The following is an 18,754-nucleotide window of genomic DNA, read 5'->3' on the forward strand; positions in this document are numbered from 1 at the left end:
TGAACATTCGTGTGCATGTGTCCTTATAGTAGAACGATTTATAATCCTTTGGATATATGCCCAGTAATGGGATTGCTGGGTCAAATGGAATTTCTATTTCTAGGTCCTTGAGGAATCGCCACACTGTTTTCCACAGTGGTTGAACTAATTTACACTCCCACCAACAGTGTAAAAGTGTTCCTATTTCTCCACATCCTCTCCAGCATCTGTTTTCTCCAGATTTTTTAATGATCGCCATTCTAACTGGCGTGAGATGGTATCTCAATGTAGTTTTGATTTGCATTTCTCTAATGACCAGTGATGGTGAGCATTTTTTCATATGTTTGTTGGCCTCATGTATGTCTTCTTTTGTAAAATATCTGTTCATATCCTTCGCCCATTTTTGAATGGGCTTGTTTGTTTTTTTCTTGTAAATCTTTTTTAGTTCATTGTAAATTCTGGATATCAGCCCTTTGTCAGACGGGTAGGCTGCAAAGATTTTTTCCCATTGTGTTGGTTGCCGATTCACTCTATTGACTGTTTCTTTTGCCGTGCAAAAGCTGTGGAGTTTGATTAGGTCCCATTTGTCTATTTTGGCTTTTGTTGCCAATGCTTTTGGTGTTTTGGTCATAAAGTCCTTGCCTACGCCTATGTCCTGAATGGTTTTGCCTAGGTTTCCTTCTAGTGTTTTTACGGTGTTACGTCTTATGTTTAAGTCTTTAATCCATCTGGAGTCAATTTTAGTGTAAGGTGTCAGGAAGGGGTCGAGTTTCTGCTTTCTGCATATGGCTAGCCAGTTTTCCCAACACCACTTATTGAACAGGGAATCCTTTCCCCATTGCTTGTTTTTTTCAGGTTTGTCAAAGATCAGGTGGTTGTAGATATGTTGTGTCGCCTCCGACGCCTCTGTTCTGTTCCATTGGTCTATATCTCTGTTTTGGTACCACTACCATGCTGTTTTGATTACTGTAGCCTTGTAGTAGAGTTTGATGTCCGGTAGTGTGATGCCTCCCGCTTTGGTCTTTTTGCTTAGAATTGACTTGGCTATGCGGGCTCTCTTTTGGTTCCATATGAAGTTTAAGGTGGTTTTTTCCAGTTCTGTGAGGAAGGTCATCGGTAGCTTGATGGGGATAGCGTTGAATCTGTAAATTACTTTGGGCAGTATGGCCATTTTCACGATATTAATTCTTCCTAACCATGAACATGGAATGTTTCTCCATCTGTTTGTATCCTCTCTTATTTCGTTGAGCAGTGATTTGTAGTTCTCCTTGAAGAGGTCCTTTACGTTCCTTGTTAGTTGTATTCCTAGGTATTTTATTCTCTTTGTAGCAATTGTGAATGGCAGTTCGTTCTTGATTTGGCTCTCTTTAAGTCTGTTATTGGTGTATAGGAATGCTTGTGATTTTTGCACATTGATTTTGTATCCTGAGACTTTGCTGAAGTTGCTTATCAGTTTCAGGAGATTTTGGGCTGAGGTGATAGGGTCTTCTAGATATACAATCCTGTCGTCTGCAAATAGAGACAATTTGACTTCCTCCTTTTCTAATCGAATACCCTTTATTTCTTTTTCTTGCCTGATTGCTCTGGCTAGAACTTCCAGTACTATATTGAATAGGAGTGGTGAGAGAGGGCATCCTTGTCTAGTGCCAGATTTCAAAGGGAATGCTTTCAGTTTTTGCCCATTCAGTATAATATTGGCTGTCGGTTTGTCATAAATAGCTTTTATTATTTTGAGATACGTTCCGTCGATACCTAGTTTATTGAGAGTTTTTAGCATAAAGGGCTGTTGAATTTTGTCGAAGGCCTTCTCTGCATCAATTGAGATAATCATGTGGTTTTTGTTTTTGGTTCTGTTTATATGGTGAATTACATTTATAGACTTGCGTATATTGAACCAGCCTTGCATTCCTGGGATGAATCCTACTTGATCATGGTGGATAAGCTTTTTGATGTGTTGTTGTAATCGGCTTGCCAGTATTTTATTGAAGATTTTTGCATCTATGTTCATCATGGATATTGGCCTGTAGTTTTCTTTTCTTGTTGAGTCTCTGCCGGGTTTTGGTATTAGGATGATGTTGGTCTCATAAAATGATTTGGGAAGGATTCCCTCTTTTTGGATTATTTGGAATAGTTTCAGTAGGAATGGTACCAGTTCCTCTTTGTATGTCTGGTAGAATTCGGCTGTGAAACCATCTGGGCCTGGGCTTTTTTTGGGTGGTAGGCTCTTAATTGCTGCCTCGACTTCAGACCTTGTTATTGGTCTATTCAGGGTTTCGACTTCTTCCTGGTTTAGACATGGGAGGAGGCTACTGTCCAGGAATTTATCCATTTCTTCCAAGTTTTCTAATTTATGTGCATAGAGTTGTTTGTAATAATCTCTGATGATGGTTTGAATTTCTGTGTTATCTGTGGTGATATCCCATTTATCATTTTTTATTGCATCTATTTGGTTATTCTCTCTTTTCTTTTTTATTAGTTTGGCTAGTGGTCTGTCTATTTTGTTGATCTTTTCAAAAAACCAGCTCCTGGATTTATTGATTTTTTTGTAGGGTTTTTCGTGTCTCTATCTCCTTCAATTCTGCTTTGATCTTAGTTATTTCTTGTCTTCTGCTAGGTTTTGAGTTTTTTTGATCTTGCTCCTCTAGCTCTTTCAATTTTGATGAGAGGGTGTCAATTTTAGTTCTCTCCTTTCTTCTCATGTGGGCACTTATTGCTATATATTTTCCTCTAGAGACTGCTTTAAATGTGTCCCAGAGATTCTGGTATGTGGTGGCTTCGTTCTCGTTGGTTTCGAAGAACATCTTTATTTCTGCCTTCATTTCAGTGTTTATCCAGTCAACATTCAGGAGGAAGTTGTTCAATTTCCATGAGGCTGTGCGATTCTGGGTTGGCTTCTGAATTCTGAGTTCTAACTTGATTGCACTGTGGTCTGAGAGACTGTTTGTTATGGTTTCCGTTCTTTTGCATTTGCTGAGGAGTGATTTACTTCCAATTATGTGGTCAATTTTAGAGTAGGTGTGATGTGGTGCTGAGAAGAATGTATATTCTGTGGATTTGGGCTGGAGAGTTCTGTAAATGTCTATTAGGTTTGCTTGTTCCAGGTCTGAGTTCAAGTCCTGGATATCCTTATTAATTTTCTGTCTCGTTGATCTGTCTAATATTGACAATGGTGTGTTGAAGTCTCCCACTATTAATGTGTGGGAGTCTAAGTCTCTTTTCAAGTCTTTAAGAACTTGCCTTATGTATCTGGGTGCTCCTGTATTAGGTGCATTTATATTTAGGATCGTTAGCTCTTCTTGTTGCATTGATCCTTTTACCATTATGTAATGTCCTTCTTTGTCTCTTTTGATCTTCGTTGCTTTAAAGTCTATTTTATCAGAGATGAGAATTGCAACTCCTGCTTTTTTTTGCTCTCCATTTGCTTGGTAAATCTTCCTCCATCCCTTTATTTTGAGCCTTTGTGTATCCTTGCATGTGAGGTGGGTTTCCTGGATACAGCACACTGATGGGTTTTGGCTTTTTATCCAATTTGCCAGTCTGTGTCTTTTGATTGGGGCATTTAGTCCATTTACATTTAGGGTTAATATTGTTATGTGTGAGTTTGATCCTGTCATTTTGATGCTAGCTGGCTGTTTTTCCCATTGGTTGATGCAGATTCTTCATTGTGTTGCTGCTCTTTACCATTTCGTGCGTTTTTGGAGTGGCTGGTGCTGGTTGTTTTTTTCTATGTGTAGTGTCTCCTTCAGGAGCTCTTGTAAAGCCGGTCTGGTGGTGATGAAATCTGTGAGTACTTGCTTGTTCACAAAGGATTTTATTTTTCCTTCACTTATGAAGCTTAGTTTGGCTGGATATGAAATTCTGGGTTGAAAGTTCTTTTCTTTAAGGATGTTGAATATCGGCCCCCACTCTCTTCTGGCCTGTAGGGTTTCTGCTGAGAGATCTGCTGTGAGTCTGATGGGTTTCCCTTTGTGGGTAACCCGACCTTTCTCTCTGGCTGCCCTTAGTATTTTCTCCTTCATTTCAACCCTGGTGAATCTGATGATTATGTGCCTTGGGGTTGCTCTTCTAGAGGAATATCTTTGTGGTGTTCTCTGTATTTCCTGGACTTGAATATTGGCCTGCCTTGCTAGGTTGGGGAAGTTTTCCTGGATAATATCCTGAAGAGTATTTTCCAGCTTGGATGCATTCTCTTCGTCACATTCAGGTACACCTATCAAACGTAGATTAGGTCTTTTCACGTAGTCCCGTATTTCCTGTTGACTCTGTTCATTCCTTTTTACCTTGTTTTCTCTAATCTTCCCTTCTCGTTTTATTTCATTGAGTTGATCTTCGACTTCTGATATCCTTTCTTCTGCTTGGTCAATTCTGCTGTTGAAACTTGTGCATGCTTCACGAAGTTCTCGTGTTGTGTTTTTCAGCTCCATCAATTCACTCATATTCCTCTCTAAGTTGTCCATTCTCGTTAGCATTTCATCAAGTCTTTTTTCAAGGTTCTTAGTTTCTTTGCATTGGGTTAGAACATGTTCTTTTAGCTCACAGAAGTTTCTTATCCATTTTCTGAAAGCTGATTCTGTCATTTCATCACACTCATTCTCCGTCCAGTCTTGTTCCCGTGCTGGTGAGGAGTTATGCTGCCTTGTAGGGGGAGAGGTGTTCTGGTTTTGGGTGTTTTCATCCTTTTTGCGCTGGTTTCTTCCCATCTTTGTGGATTTATCCGCCTATTGACTTTGTAGTTGCTGTCTTTCTGATTTTGGTAATTTTAAGTCTGCAGCAGCTGAACTCATAAGCCCCCTTTTCTTCTCCCCAGGTGTTCTGGCCCAGGGGGTTAGCGCTTTATGCTTTTCAGCTGTGTTGCTACCGTTTTCCCTGCCCACAAGGTGGCAGTCTAGTCACACTCAGCCTGCAGAGGCTTCGCTGAGCTGTTTTGGGCTCCGCCGAGCTTCCATGTGAGCTTCCCTGCAGTCCTGTGGGTGTAGTTAGAACTGCTTCCGCTATGCTGGCCCGCCCCTGTAGTGACGGAGTCTCTGTAGTGGCGGGTTGTCTTGGTTACGGAAAATTGCCCCGGGAACTGCAGGGTGTTTCCCGATGGAGGACGCCCCTCCCATACAGAGCTGGACCGTCCCGGGTTCAGCCGTGTTTCCAGAGGGGCCCTCTTTGCCCGGTAATCTCTTGGCTTGTCTCCTTGCCACAGCTCCCCTTGCTGGCCCAGAGGGGACACAGTCTCGTTCACTTTGCTCAAGGAGCCGCTGCTCCCCGCCCCCGGTGCAGGCCGAGCGGCTGCTCCGGTCCAACCAGCGGAGCTGGGAACTCGTGGAGCTTCTCTGCCTGTGAATCTCCTGGTCTGTGGGCAGTTAAAATCTGCTGCCCTGTGTGCTGCTGCCTCAGCTGAAGCAGCGGCTCTGAGATTCGTGGCGCTCCCTTGCCCAGGGTCTCCTGGCTTGGCTCCCTGCTTCAGCTCCCCTTGCTGGCTCAGAGGGAACTCTGTCTCTCTCGCTCTGCATAAGAAGCCACTGCCCCCTGCCCCAGGGCGTAGGCTGAGCGGCCACGCCACTCAAACCAGCGGTGCTGGCGACCCGTGGGGCTTCTCCTGCTGTGAATCTCCTGGTCTGTGGGCAGTAAAAATCCATCTGGAAATGCGGCGTCCACTCACCCTCTGCGCCTTCTCTGGGAGCTGCAATCCCGACTTCCTCCTAAGCGGCCATCTATATTAAATCTTGTAAGAAGAAAATGTAGACTAAGTCCTCTTTTATAAGGTTTTTAAAAAAATTTAAAGAATATGTTGTGTATCTCTCTAGACATTTCTGTATACCCAAAATACATATATATGATATAACATCTTTCTGTGTTCCAATAGATTTCTCGTTCTTTTTCATAGGTACCCAGTGTTCTGTATAATTTATTAACTATCTACTCATAAACACCTGAGTTAACAGATTTTAAATATTGCAAATGGTGCTGCAGTAAATATTGCTAGGCATATTTATGTATCCTTGCTACTTTTGTGAATATATATAATAGGGATAAATTCCTAGAAGTGAAATTGCTGGTTATAAGGGAATATTTGACTAAAATTTTGTTGTTTAGGAAGGTCCACATCTCAAATTTTGATAGCTGTTGTCAGACTGTTCAAAAATGGTGAACCAGTTTACATCTCTGTTAACAATTGAGCCCTCCTGACTCTCCCACATTCTCACAAATGTAAATTTTTCTCCTCTCCTTTTTTCCCTCCCTCCCTTCCTCCTTTTTTTCTTTTTTAAAACGGTTTAATTTTCTAATTTCTGATCACAGTTCCTACGTTTGCATTATCTACAAAAATCTTCTTGCCTGGTGCAGTAGCTCGTGTCTATAATCCCAGCTCTTTGGGAGGCCAAGGTGGGCAGATTGCTTGAGCCCAGGAGTTTAAGACCAGCCTGGCCAACATGGTGAAACCCCTTCTCTACCAAAAAAAAAAAAAAATACAAAAATTATCGGGGTATGGTTGTATGTGCCTGTAGTCCCAGCTACTCAGGAGGCTAAGATGGATTGCTTGAGCCCAGGCGGCAGAGTAAACTGAGATTGCATTACTGTACTCCAGCTGGGGCAATAGAGGGAGACCCTATTTCAAAAACAACAACAACAACAACATAGTGTGCTACAATTAGCCCTATTAATTGTTCCCAAAGCTTTGGTGAACTATAGAAAACACAGGAGTAAAATTACTTTCTGGCAGTGTGTGAAGACACCATTTAGAAACAGATTTTTAAAAATCGAATATTTAATCAGTATCTATTGACTTCATTCTGAAGGACACGGAGAGTAATACATCTTCCACCACAGAATTTTCATGAATTATTTTAATATTCTCTTGGTTATACATTTACATTCTGATTTATGAAATAGTTATGAAATAACTATTTCTCATAGTTATTTAACTTTAAATATATATATGTGTGTATATATATATATATAATATTTAAGTGAATTCAGTTTGTACATTGCTAGTCTTTCTTACTATATAGCTTCATGATTCCTGAGTTCTCAACTTGACTTATCTGTTGGCGGCTAGTATTGGTATTTTGATTTGAATTTATTCTCCCCCTCAAAAAAGGAGTAAATAGGTGCTTGCATATTTTAGAATACTGTATATTGTATTTATAAATGAATGTAGCTCATGTATGAAATTATTGAATCACTTGTTCTTTCCCCTCAAAATTTTAAACCCACTATATTAGTGTCTTCTGGTACTGAATATTGTCAAAGCCTGCTAGATTACTCCCCATTATATGTAACTGACTCCTTTTTCTGTCTGGATTATCATAAGATTCTTTCATTATATTTAAACATCTGTGATTTCATCAGAATATATCTTGTTAATTATCCTATATTAATTTTTGTTGGGAAACTGAATACTTTCTGTCTAAAGATTTTACTAAGTCATAGTCTTTAATAAGCTGTCATCGTCTTTTATTTTTTTAATTTTTATTTATTTATTTTTATAAAACGAGGTTTCACCATATTGATCAGGCTGGTCTTGAACTCCTGATCTCAGGTGATCCGCCCACCTCAGCCTCTCAAAGTGCTGGGATTACAGGCGTGAGCCACCGCACCTGGCTTAATTTTTATTTTTTTAGTGGCCACTGTGGGGTAATACTTTCTTTTTTTAACAGAAGGGTTTTTTCTGCTGTGTTTTTGACTGTTTATTTTTCTATTCTGTTAATGTCCTTTAAGATATTTACTATTCATATGTATGGTCTCCCTCATCTCCCTTATTTGTATTTGTATTGTCTTTATGTCTATTACATTTCTTTGTCCTTTTCTTCTGCATTATTTCTTAAGCCTGTTATCCAGGTCACTATTTTTTTTTGTCTGTATGCTTGTGTTTGCTTTTTTTTTTTCCCCCTTCTCATTAAAAGAGATGGGGTCTTGCTCTGTCCCTCAGCTGGAGTGCAGTGGCATGATCACAGCTCACTACAGCCTTGACCTCTCAGGCTTAAGCAATCCTCCCACTTCAGCCTCCTGAATGGTTGGAACTACAGGCGCACACTACCACACCCAGCTAATTTTTTATTTTTATTTTTTGTAGAGACGGGGTTTCACCATGTTGCCCAGGCTAGTCCTGAACTCTTGGGCTCAAGCGATCTATCTGCCCACCTTGGCCTTCCAAGTTACTGGGATTACAAGCGTGAGCCACCATGACTGGCCTGTTTCTACTTCTAATGTGGTTTTCATGGCTTCACTGTTACAGGTCCCTTATCTGCAAAGCTTGGGACCAGAAGTGTTTTGGATTTCAGATTTTTTTTTTTTATTTTGGAATATTTGCAGAATATATACCCACTGAGCATTCCTAATCTGTAAATCCAAAATCTGAAATGATCCATGAGCATTTCTTTTCAGTGTCATGTCAGTCAAAAAGTTTCAGATTTAGGAGCATTTCAGATTTCAAGTTTTTGGATTAGTGATGCTCACCCTGTATTTTGTTTCTTCTATTCTTCTAACTCACTTTCCAGTCTTTTGTTATATCACTTTGTTCAGCTATTTAAGTAAAGATCCCCGTTCTCTTTAATTATTTGAGGATAATGGGGAATATTTTACTAAAATTTTATTGTTTGTTTTGTAGGAACTTCTTGATAGGTTCCACTTTGGATACTTTGTGCTTTTTATTCGTATTTGAATGGGGCTTGCTATTGAAATATGAGGTGAGGTGGCAGGGAAGAGGAAGTGAGCCTTAACAGTTAGCTTTTTCATATCATATAGTTGTCTCGAGATACTTTCTTACTGAATCTATACCATAAAAGCATGCACTCTCCTCGGGTAAGAACATCATGTAGGTAGGAAATTGGAATGACTTACAGTGAATCCTTCTCTAGGCCACATTTCTTTATTTGGAGACTTAGTTGACCCTGGTCAATGACTGAAAAGCTTATTACTGTTTTCTAAGTTGTATCCCTGTCTCACCTTTGGATAGTTTCTCTCTTTTGTTAAGAGTCTAGATCTAGAGAAAATACAAACATTCCTTCACTCGAGTTCTTTGAAGGTTTTTGTTTTAGTTGAAAAGTGTAAACACTAATTACATTTATAATGAGGGGAAAAGCTGTTTCACTATTTATCTTACAGTGTTTTCCTCTGTCTTCCCAGCTTCTGATATTCCCAAATCTCTTGATTTCATTATTTTCCTTGGTTAGATATTTTTTAATGTTGCTCTGTTTTTGTGGCTTTAGTTGTATTTTGAGACAAAGGCATGAATTTAAATAATTCTGCAAAAATATTTCTACATATATTAAGGTTTATGTTAAAGTTTTTTTTTTTTGTAAAAAACCATATTATCATCCTCTTAAAAAATTTATACTCAGCTCCTGATATTATGGTCTTTACAGATGAGAGTCTTTTTAGTTGAAGATCCTGAGTTAACAAAGCCCAGCATCTCAAGTATCAGTCACAAGGTCTTCATGGCCAAATGTGATTTTCATTTTTGGAATAAGATCCGTGAGTTCTTCTTTTTCCTTTCGCAGGACAAGCAGGAGGACATGAAGACTATTTTGGAGGGCATAGATCCGGCCAAGCATCAGGTGAGGGTGGCCTTTGATGCTTGTAAGCTACTACATAAACAATAGATGTTGTAGGTAACCAGAACTCTGGATATCTGATTCCAGCCAAGAAGTTCCAGGACCCTGCTGGGTGACAAAGGAAATCTTCTTCAATTAAAAAAGATTATGAAGTCCCAATAAAAAGAGATTTGTATTACTGGTAGTTTGTTTCCTTAGTCTTCTTTCTACGTGGTATTCCGAAAAAAAAAAAAAAGTTTCTTAGGTGAAAATAGATTTTCTTATTCAGATAGTTCCTTTGCATTCTCCTTTACTGGGAGAGTTAGTATACTGCAGAGAGAAAGTCTCAGTAATAAAGTTTTTTGATTCAACTTTGTTCATCAAAAATCTGAAATTCAGACTTAGAGTGATATTAATATATTGTATTGTTTTAAAAATAATCCTCAAATAAACAAAAAAATTGAGTTTAGCGGAACATTTACTGTATCGCTTATGCCCTAATTTCTATAAACTAGAAGTTTAAAATTTTCTTCTTAAAATTGTCTCCTATTATCTCATTCTGAAATTGGTTTTTTAGAAGGTGGTTATTTTTTCTTTTTTTTTTTTTTTTTTGAGACGAAGTCTCACTCTGTCGCCCAGGCTAGTGCAGTGGCACAATCTTGGCTCACTATAACCTCCACCTCCCAGGTTCAGGTAGTTCTCCTGCCTCAGCCTCCTGAGTAGCTGGGATCACAGGCGTGCACCACCACGCCCAGCTAATTTTTGTATTTTTAGTAGAGATGGGGTTTCACCGTGTTAGTCAGGCCGATCTCGATCTCCTGACCTCGTGATAGGCCCGCCTTGGCCTCCCAAAGTGCTGGCATTACAGGTGTGAGCCACTGCACCCAGTGAAGGTGGATATTTTTTCATAGGAAACATTTCTTATGAAAAAAATATGTGAAGTTTGTGCCTAGTGGTTTTAAAAGTCAAAAAAATTTAATATCCATGATAATCCAAAGAGATGTATTTAAAGTCAGGAGCAGTTTTTAATTTTAAAGTTAGGAATGAATTGTGATTGGATCACAAATAACTTAGGCCATCTAAATTTCTTAATACTAAATCCCTCTTAATCATGATGCTTATTAAGTGTCTTTATCATTTGCTTGTTAAATACGAAGCTGTTTTATTTATTCTGTTTAGGTTTTTTTAATTTCTTTTCTTTGAGACAGGGTTTTACTCTGTTGCTCAGGCTGGAATGCAGTGGCACGCTCTCAGTTCACTGCAACCTCCCCATCCCGAGCTCAAATGATCTTCCTTCATCAGCCTCCGAAGTAGCTGGGACTACAGGCGTGTGCCACCATGCCCAACTAATTTTTTTAAATTTTTGTAGAGATGAGGTCTCACTGTACTGTCCAGGCTGGGTATATTTATTATATTTTGAAGTAAGTAAGTAATTTGTTTCACAAAATATGGTGTGAACATGTGAGCTTCTACTCAGTTTGTATGATATTACAGGCACTTAACAAGAATGTAAAGCTGAGTGTTATTTCAGATAAAAGTAATTATTTTTTTCCTGGATTTGTTAGAGGAAGTGTAATTGTCAGTCTTTCTAGCTGCAAGTCTCAAAACTTAGGATTTTTTAAAAAATTAGTTTTGCAGCCCCATGTTTACAGGTTCAGATTCCATAGATCTGAAATGGGGAGTCTGCATTTGAACTAATATCTCAGGAGATTGTCACAACCAGTTCTCCATATTTTACACTTTGAGACATTGCTAGAGGCTATACAGATTATTCTGCATCATTGTCGAGTTCTGTTCTTTTTCCATGTTTGGTTTATAATTAGTCATTCTTCCTTCATCCAAATTGAATAAACTTGTTTTTCTCGGTTACTTGTGATTTTTAGAAAACGTGCTAAACACAAGCCTTAGAAACAGTGCCTTTTAACCTTTTTGCCATGTTAGTTCTCCTGAGGGATATGAATCCAATCAGTAATAGTAGATCACTAAGGTAATGATTAATATACTCTAGTGGGTTGAAAGAACATACTCCCCATGGAGGAGTATCAGAATCCTCTAGTACATACAGTATTCAACAGGCTCCCTCCTTTTCTCTATGATTTTGGTCATTCTCTCTAGAGAATGCCCTCCCTCCAACTCCAAAAGACATTGCCTTGTGGTATAGTTGGAATCCTTAAATATATGTCTTGGGTGCCCTGTGGCTGTGATTCTTTTTTTAAGGGAAATTAACTTATTTTAACTAAAATAAACTTAATTTAAAATAAAATTTTGTTATCTAAAGCCAAATAGAAAGAAATTCCACATTTTTTCTTATAGTGCTCATTCATCAGAACCTTTTTTTTTCTTTTTTTGGACATGGTCTCACCCTGTTGCTCAGGCTCTAGAATACAATAGTGTGATTATAGCTCACTGCAGCTTTGAATTCCTGGGCTCATGGCATCCCCCTGCCTCAGCCTCCTTAGAAGCTGGGACTACAGATATGCACCGTAATGCCTGGCCAATTTTTAAATTTTTTTCAGAAACAGAGTCTTGGTATCTTGCCCAGGCTTGTAGTATATTTTTCATAGATACATTTTTAGGGGGCTTATGAGCTCTAGTAATCCACTTATCAATATATTTCAACTATTAGTAATTACCTTATATTAATCAATTTTAAATGTGACCTTACCTTCCACTTTTTAAATACAAACTTTTTAATTAAGGAATAGCATATATACATATTGTTAATTTTTACTACTTAAAACTAGGAAATTTTGTCAATTTGTTAAAAATCGGAAACTACCTACGGAATACACAAAACTCCTAATACATTTCTTTTTAAGCAAAGTTCTTTCTTTCTGTGTTATTATGTATTGAATGAATTCTTTTCAGCTCTCTCCAGGTTGTTTAAATATATGTATAAATGACTTCTAGTCAAAAAAATAGTCATTGTTAGTATATAGAAAAATGAATCTAAAACTATGTAGTTGTGCCCATAAACACAGTTTAAGCTATAGTCCCAAGGAGAATTAAGGGCTAAAAAAAATACACAATGGGGGCTGAGATTTCAACATGTACAGGGGAATAGAGAATGAATGCATTTCACATATAGTAGGTCAGTAGATCTAGTCTACTTGGATAAAGCAAGGAACTGGGATCTTACTGCCCTACTTGTGAACTAAAATTGATTAAAAAAACTGAGCAACTATTTAGGGTTATGGTTAGAAATTAGCAAATTGTCACATCCAGGTTGTATGTAAAAAATAAACCCAAAAAGCTAAAAGAAGGGGAAAAAAGACATTAGCAAATGGTTGTTAGTAGAGGGAAGAAGTAGAGACAACTGTGTAACTGAAAACTTGGAGGACAACATTCTTGACTTAGGGAACAGAAGTGAAATATCTCTATGGGACAAGAACCTTAAGTGTTCAGAAGCAAAAGATCTACCTCTGAATTGGACTCCCAAGAGCCAGACTGAGGCAACTTCCAAAACATCTGATGAGAATGGGTACATTTGTGGATGGAAAGAAACCAAAACAAAACAACTCCCATCAAAATGAGTTTTCTCAAATAAAAAATAACAAAGCCAAAGAGCAAATCTTGTATCAAGAAAGATAGCCAAAATATAAGCAAACAAACAAAAAGCAAAATAAAATACATACTCAAGGAAATTGAAATAAACTTTAATCTTGAGAATTTTAAACATGTTTCTTTTAAACTATGACCAAAAGCCATAAAACAATATGAGATAATAAAGCAAAAGCTGATAATTATGTGTTAAGAACAGGTGGATTTAGAATAAAACAAAGGAAAATTTTTTGGGGGGAACCTCAATATATAGGGTAAAACAGCATATTAGACAAAGTTGAATAAACTAGTGAATGAGTAAGTGAGTGATAAATAATACAGTAAAATATATTTATAATAGAAAATATGAAAAAGAAACTGAGAGAAAGAGAATAGAGTAAGAAGCTCTACCATATATCTGTTAGAAGTTCCTGAATGAGAGGATAGAAATGGAGGGTAGAGGAAATGTTTGAAGAGATAATGGTGGAGAATTTTCTAACATTGTAGCTAGACATGAATCCTTGAGTGAAGAATCATATCTGTCACTAAGCAAAACAGATGAAACTCTGGAACTTTAAGGATGATGAAAAATGTCTTAAAAGCTATCAGAGGAAAAAACGCATTACCTATAAAAGAACAATCATCAAATTTTTGACATTCTCATCAGCAATAATAAATTACAGAAGATGGGAAGTAATATCCTCAAAATACCAAGATAAAATAACACAATACAGAATTCTGTACTTAAGTATTATTCCAGAAAAGGAAAAAGTAAACATTTTCAAATCTACAAAGAATAAATAAGTATACCGCTATTAGACCCTTGCCAAAAGAACTACTAAAAGATACATACATCAAGAAGAAGAAAAGTGAGTCCTGGAGGAAGGCGTGGGATACAAGAAACTACGGTAAGCAAAGAAATTGATAAAACACAAATACAAATGTTTGAGTTTAAAAACCCGAATTTAATGTTTAAAACCAAAGTAGTACTAAAATTCTAGAAAACAATAGCAGGAAATTCAGAAGGATGTGTTAGTTTAAAAGCCATGCTAGAGTCTTTTTTTGTTGTTCAGAAGGAAAAGGTACTGAATAAAGCTTTTTTTTTTTTTAAAGAAAAATAGAATAGTTATCAGAACAAATATAAACCTATTTAACTCAATTGTTCAGGGAAGAGACTTCTGAATTAGAGTCAGAATCGAAATGTAGCAAATGCTGTTTGCAGGAGACAAATCTAATGCAAAGTGACAAGGAAAGGTTGACAATTTTACCAAATGTTCAAGAAATAGGTAATGTGTATTATTTTAGCTGTTCTCAAGAACAGAAAAAGAAACATTAAACTGTACAATATTTAAGTTTGTAGCCTTGGAAAATAATTTTCTGTGTTTATGAAGGGAAAAAAATCAGAAACAATTTGTTTCCTAAAATTTTATTGTTATCGAACAATTAGTGGCTATATGACTAAATCCAATGTGCGTAAGTAATATGATGTATACAAATTTGATTCCATTATATACATATATACACTGATTCCCATTATATACACATACAATACACATATATTCCCATTATTGATTCCCATTATATACATATGATAGGAATATATCTGTATAACAGGAATACATACATATAATAGGAACACATATATGTATATGAGAATCAATCATGGGAATATATATGTATATACATATACACGTGTATGTATATAATGGGGATTTTCCATGTATATGTATATACACACACGCATATTTTTTATTTGTTTGTTTTTTTCTTTTTCTTGCTTCAGAGCAGGGCTAACCCATAGGGAGTGTGCCCAGAGTAGCCCGATTCCCATTTTAAAAGAAGGATTTAGTAGTCAGATATTTTGAGGCAAATATTGTGTGTTGTGGGATATACATTATTCATTTTAACACATAAAATGTTGTGAATTCAGAGTTGTGGCATTGTTTTATCAACTATTTTTTTAAATGTAATTATGTTATTCAAAACCAAAGGAATTAATGTATATTTATTTATAGAGAGGAAATAAAATAGATAGCTTTTCACCCCTTTTATTTAAGGAATTAATATGTTGAATTTTGAAACGACTTGGTGTGAGGATATTGAGACTATACTTTCTGATTTCTTGTCTTTTAACAACTGATATTTTAAATATACAGAATTAACAGTTATTTTTAAAAATTTATTCTAAATCAGGGCTGAAAGCTTTGAAATAGTTTGTCTTTGGCTTTACTTATGGGACCTAATTATGTTGATATATGTCACTGCCAGGCTTAAGAAATAACAAAAGGAAAAGGGTAAAGAAAGGATAAGTGACATTAATATTGCCCAACTATGTTCTAATAATAACATAATCAATGTCTTACTCATAATAGCATAATAAATGTCTTACTCTCAGGTTTTAACTACTGCTCTTAATTTCTTGTTTAATTGACTTTCCTTTCTCTTATTTACCTAGTAGAAAATAATAAAAACTTCAAACCTTAGTGCTATGAGAGGGAAGATTTGAGAGTTCAGTTATGCTTAGTTTCCTGCATGATTAAACAATATTTAATCACTCCATTGTTTTAGGCATTATGTGTACAGTGGCGAGCCAGAAAAGACAAGATCATTGCTCTCATGGAGCTTACCATTTAGTGGAGGAGACAGGTTAGCTAATTATCTTACACAGACTAAAATGTAATTGCAGTTTATGAAGGACTGGTTTATAGAGATGTATGTCCATAATAGGAAGAATTATCTCATCAGGAAGTTCAGGGAAGTCTTCCTTGAGGAAATAACACTTGACTTGAGATGTAAAAGATGAAAATGAGTTAGTGGAGAAAAAGCATTACAGAGAAGAGAGACCAGTACCAGTATGTGCAACAGTTGTGAGACAGGAAGGGGAAAAACAAGTTGCTAAATGGGGAATTTATTTCCAGGATGTGGTTGCTTGTAATGATAGTTCAGAAATAAATTGGATAGAAAAACTGGACAAACAACTTTTTAGGTGTTTCTGAGTGAGGTCTTTGTGATATGTATTATGTTTTATTTGAAGCAAATTGGCAGAATGTTAGATTTACCTAAATTTGAATGTAAGTTCAAGATCTATTCTAAAGCCAATTTATTTTGGCATTATCTATAATTATTCATTTTTCTGTAACCTACAGTTAAAAGATTCTTATTTAATTAACATGTATAACAATTAAAAAGTCAAAGCATAAGGTAGTTTTTTAAGCAGGTTATTACGACACTATCAAGATTTTTTTAAAACCTATTTTAGGGAGGGATTCCTATCACTTTTCTGTGAGGTTTCCATTGGGTTGACAGTCTACTTATTTCTCATTATTATTTTGCCTTTTGTAGATCAGTTAACATGTATAGTTAACATGTAAATAAACTAAATTGTATTCTATTGAGAGAGCATATTTTTTGAATTGATCATATGGTAATTAAAGAATTTTCAGATTTAATTAGATTTTCAAAGTTAATTAGAATAATATAGCTGAAATAAAGCCTTAACTTAACCACCAGTCTGTATCAGGTTTTTCCTAGTAACAAAAGAGAACCAGAACAATAGAAATTTGTGTTTACATACATAGTGAAAGAAGGGATAGGTAAGAGAACTTTTCGAAGAAGCAATTTATAAGCTACATTTTAATACTTAGATGAATGTAATGAGTTCATAATTCTCCCAACAAATAGTATTACTCACCATATAAGCAAGCTCTTTTTAGTGGCATTTGATATGAGGCATGCATGGTTAGAAGCTGTTTTATCATTCATTCCTCTCGATGGCAAACTTCCTAGAAAGAACAGTCTTTCTGCTATTAGGATTTGTATCTTTTGCCTTTGACTATTCATGTATTTAATTTCTACTTAAAACAAAAATCTACCCATTGGTGTATTTTCCTTCTTTATTTTTCCTTTACTCCTAAAATACCATAGTGTTTTTCCTCAGGGATTCATTTGCATCCTTTTATAGAGCTTTTATTGACTTCTGCTATAAGATCAAGATTCTTCTAATCACTTCACAGGACTGAGGTTCCTTTTTCATAGTCCAGATAAATAGGAAACATCTTTTAAAACTTAGAAAAATTCAGTGATTTCTCTTTGGGAACCAAACTAAACATTATCTTTAATGGTTATTATTTGCTGTGGAAAACTGAACTTGCCCTTAAAAAGTTACATTATCTAGTGTGGACTGAAAATCCTGTGTATTGGGGGAATTGAGGTAGGTGGTATAAGTGTCTACATTGAGTAAGTATATTAAATACTCATTATTTCTCATTTTATCCGTACTAAGTTTTTAAAATAGTTGGTTAGACAGTTGGTATTAATGGATTATTTTTTCCATTTCTTTAACAGGAACATGAATCTGAAGGTGGAAGAACACCTTTGATGAAAGCTGCAAGAGCTGGTCATTTGTGCACTGTGCAGTTTCTTATTAGCAAAGGTAAAGAAAGAGCAAGTTATCATTTCCAAGAGGCTACAGTTTATGAAAAAAAAAAAATCCTAAACTGTTGCAATTTATGTTATGGCTACTTTACATATAGTAAAGTATTTTTGCCTTTTATTGTTGTATTTTATTTAGTAAGCATGGAGTTTGTGAATTGCTTACTGAGAATTTTCTTTATTAGTTTTGAATTTTAAGTTTTCATTAACCAGACAACATGTGGTTGCTCCCAAAAGTTAGAAAAACCAGATGTAAAATGTCTGACTATGATTAGGTGGATATTCAGCAGCTTTATGATGTCTGTTCTCCTGGAGATGTGGGTGGAGGACAGAGAGGAAGTCTGCTACTGTGGTACTTGTCTGTGGTACAGTTGAATTAACTGAGTCTGTAAGGTTCTTATTTATAATTTTTATATTCCCTTAGAAATTCTATTATTAGAATTATATATTTAGGCAAAAAATTTCAACTGATGGATGAAGAATTAGTTTAAGACTGTTTACTGCAGAAAAATAAAATGCTGTGGAGCCAGTGTTAGTTTAACCATATATAATTGTCATATTATGAATCAAAAATGGTAATGTCAGCAGTTTCATTTGGTTTAGTGTAACTCTTCATATGGTGTCAGAAATACTGTGGCAGCTGATGAAACATCCTGGGATAGGATGATAAAAATGTAACGAAGATTCATTCAGGTAGTGTTAATGTTATTAAGATAAAAATCATATTTATATTCTAATAGATTTCTGACATTTAGTGACATTAAAAATGCAGGGTAAGGTTTTATCATTTTATTTTATTTCATTTTGAGATGGAGTTTCATTCTTTTTGCCCAGGCTGGAGTCTAATGCTACTGTCTTGGCTCACTGCAACCTCTGCCTCTGGGGTTCAAGTGGTTCTCTTGCCTCAGCCTCCCCAGTAGCTGGGATTACAGGCACGTACCACCACACTCGGCTAATTTTGTATTTTTAGTAGAGACAGGGTTTCACCATGTTGGTCAGGCTGGTCTCAAACTCCTGGCCTCAGGTGATCTGCCCATCTTGGCCTCCCAAAGTGCTGGGATTACAGGCATGAGCTACCACCCCTGGCCAGATCTTATCATTTTAAATGTATTTGTTTTCTTCTGAATTTGATAAAACTAGGTTTATTTTCTTCATATTGCATTTTTGCCGCCAAGTAAGTCATGTATTTATATAATATAGTCTGTAAAAGCTCAACCACACAGAAATAAGTAGATGGATAACCTCTGGAGTTCTCTTATGCTTCTTTACTAAAGAGAATCCTA

General features: G+C 36.3%; 1 protein-coding gene across 13 annotated transcripts in view; it reads left to right on the forward strand.

The window, feature by feature from the left end:
• ANKHD1 (ankyrin repeat and KH domain containing 1) overlaps nt 1-18,754 on the forward strand; it is a 138,399-nt gene that overhangs the window by 58,407 nt on the left and 61,238 nt on the right. For 9 of the 13 annotated variants that reach the window (XR_001110185.3, XM_012469354.2, XM_012469531.2 and 6 more), the window contains exons 11-12: nt 9,468-9,524; nt 17,385-17,472. Coding sequence is in view for 12 of the 13 variants with exons in the window: in XM_012469354.2 (XP_012324777.2) it covers nt 9,468-9,524; nt 17,385-17,472 (145 nt within the window). In the remaining variant the exon portion in view is untranslated. Of the gene's footprint in view, nt 1-9,467; nt 9,706-17,384; nt 17,473-18,754 lie in introns of those variants that run through there. The other 4 variants (XM_012469602.2, XM_012469667.2, XM_012470030.2 and 1 more) reach the window with 2 other exon arrangements.

The sequence above is a fragment of the Aotus nancymaae genome, unplaced genomic scaffold (assembly GCF_030222135.1).
Source record: "Aotus nancymaae isolate 86718 unplaced genomic scaffold, 86718_ANA_hifiasm-v0.15.2.pri h1tg000064l_1, whole genome shotgun sequence".
Lineage (NCBI taxonomy): Eukaryota > Metazoa > Chordata > Mammalia > Primates > Aotidae > Aotus > Aotus nancymaae.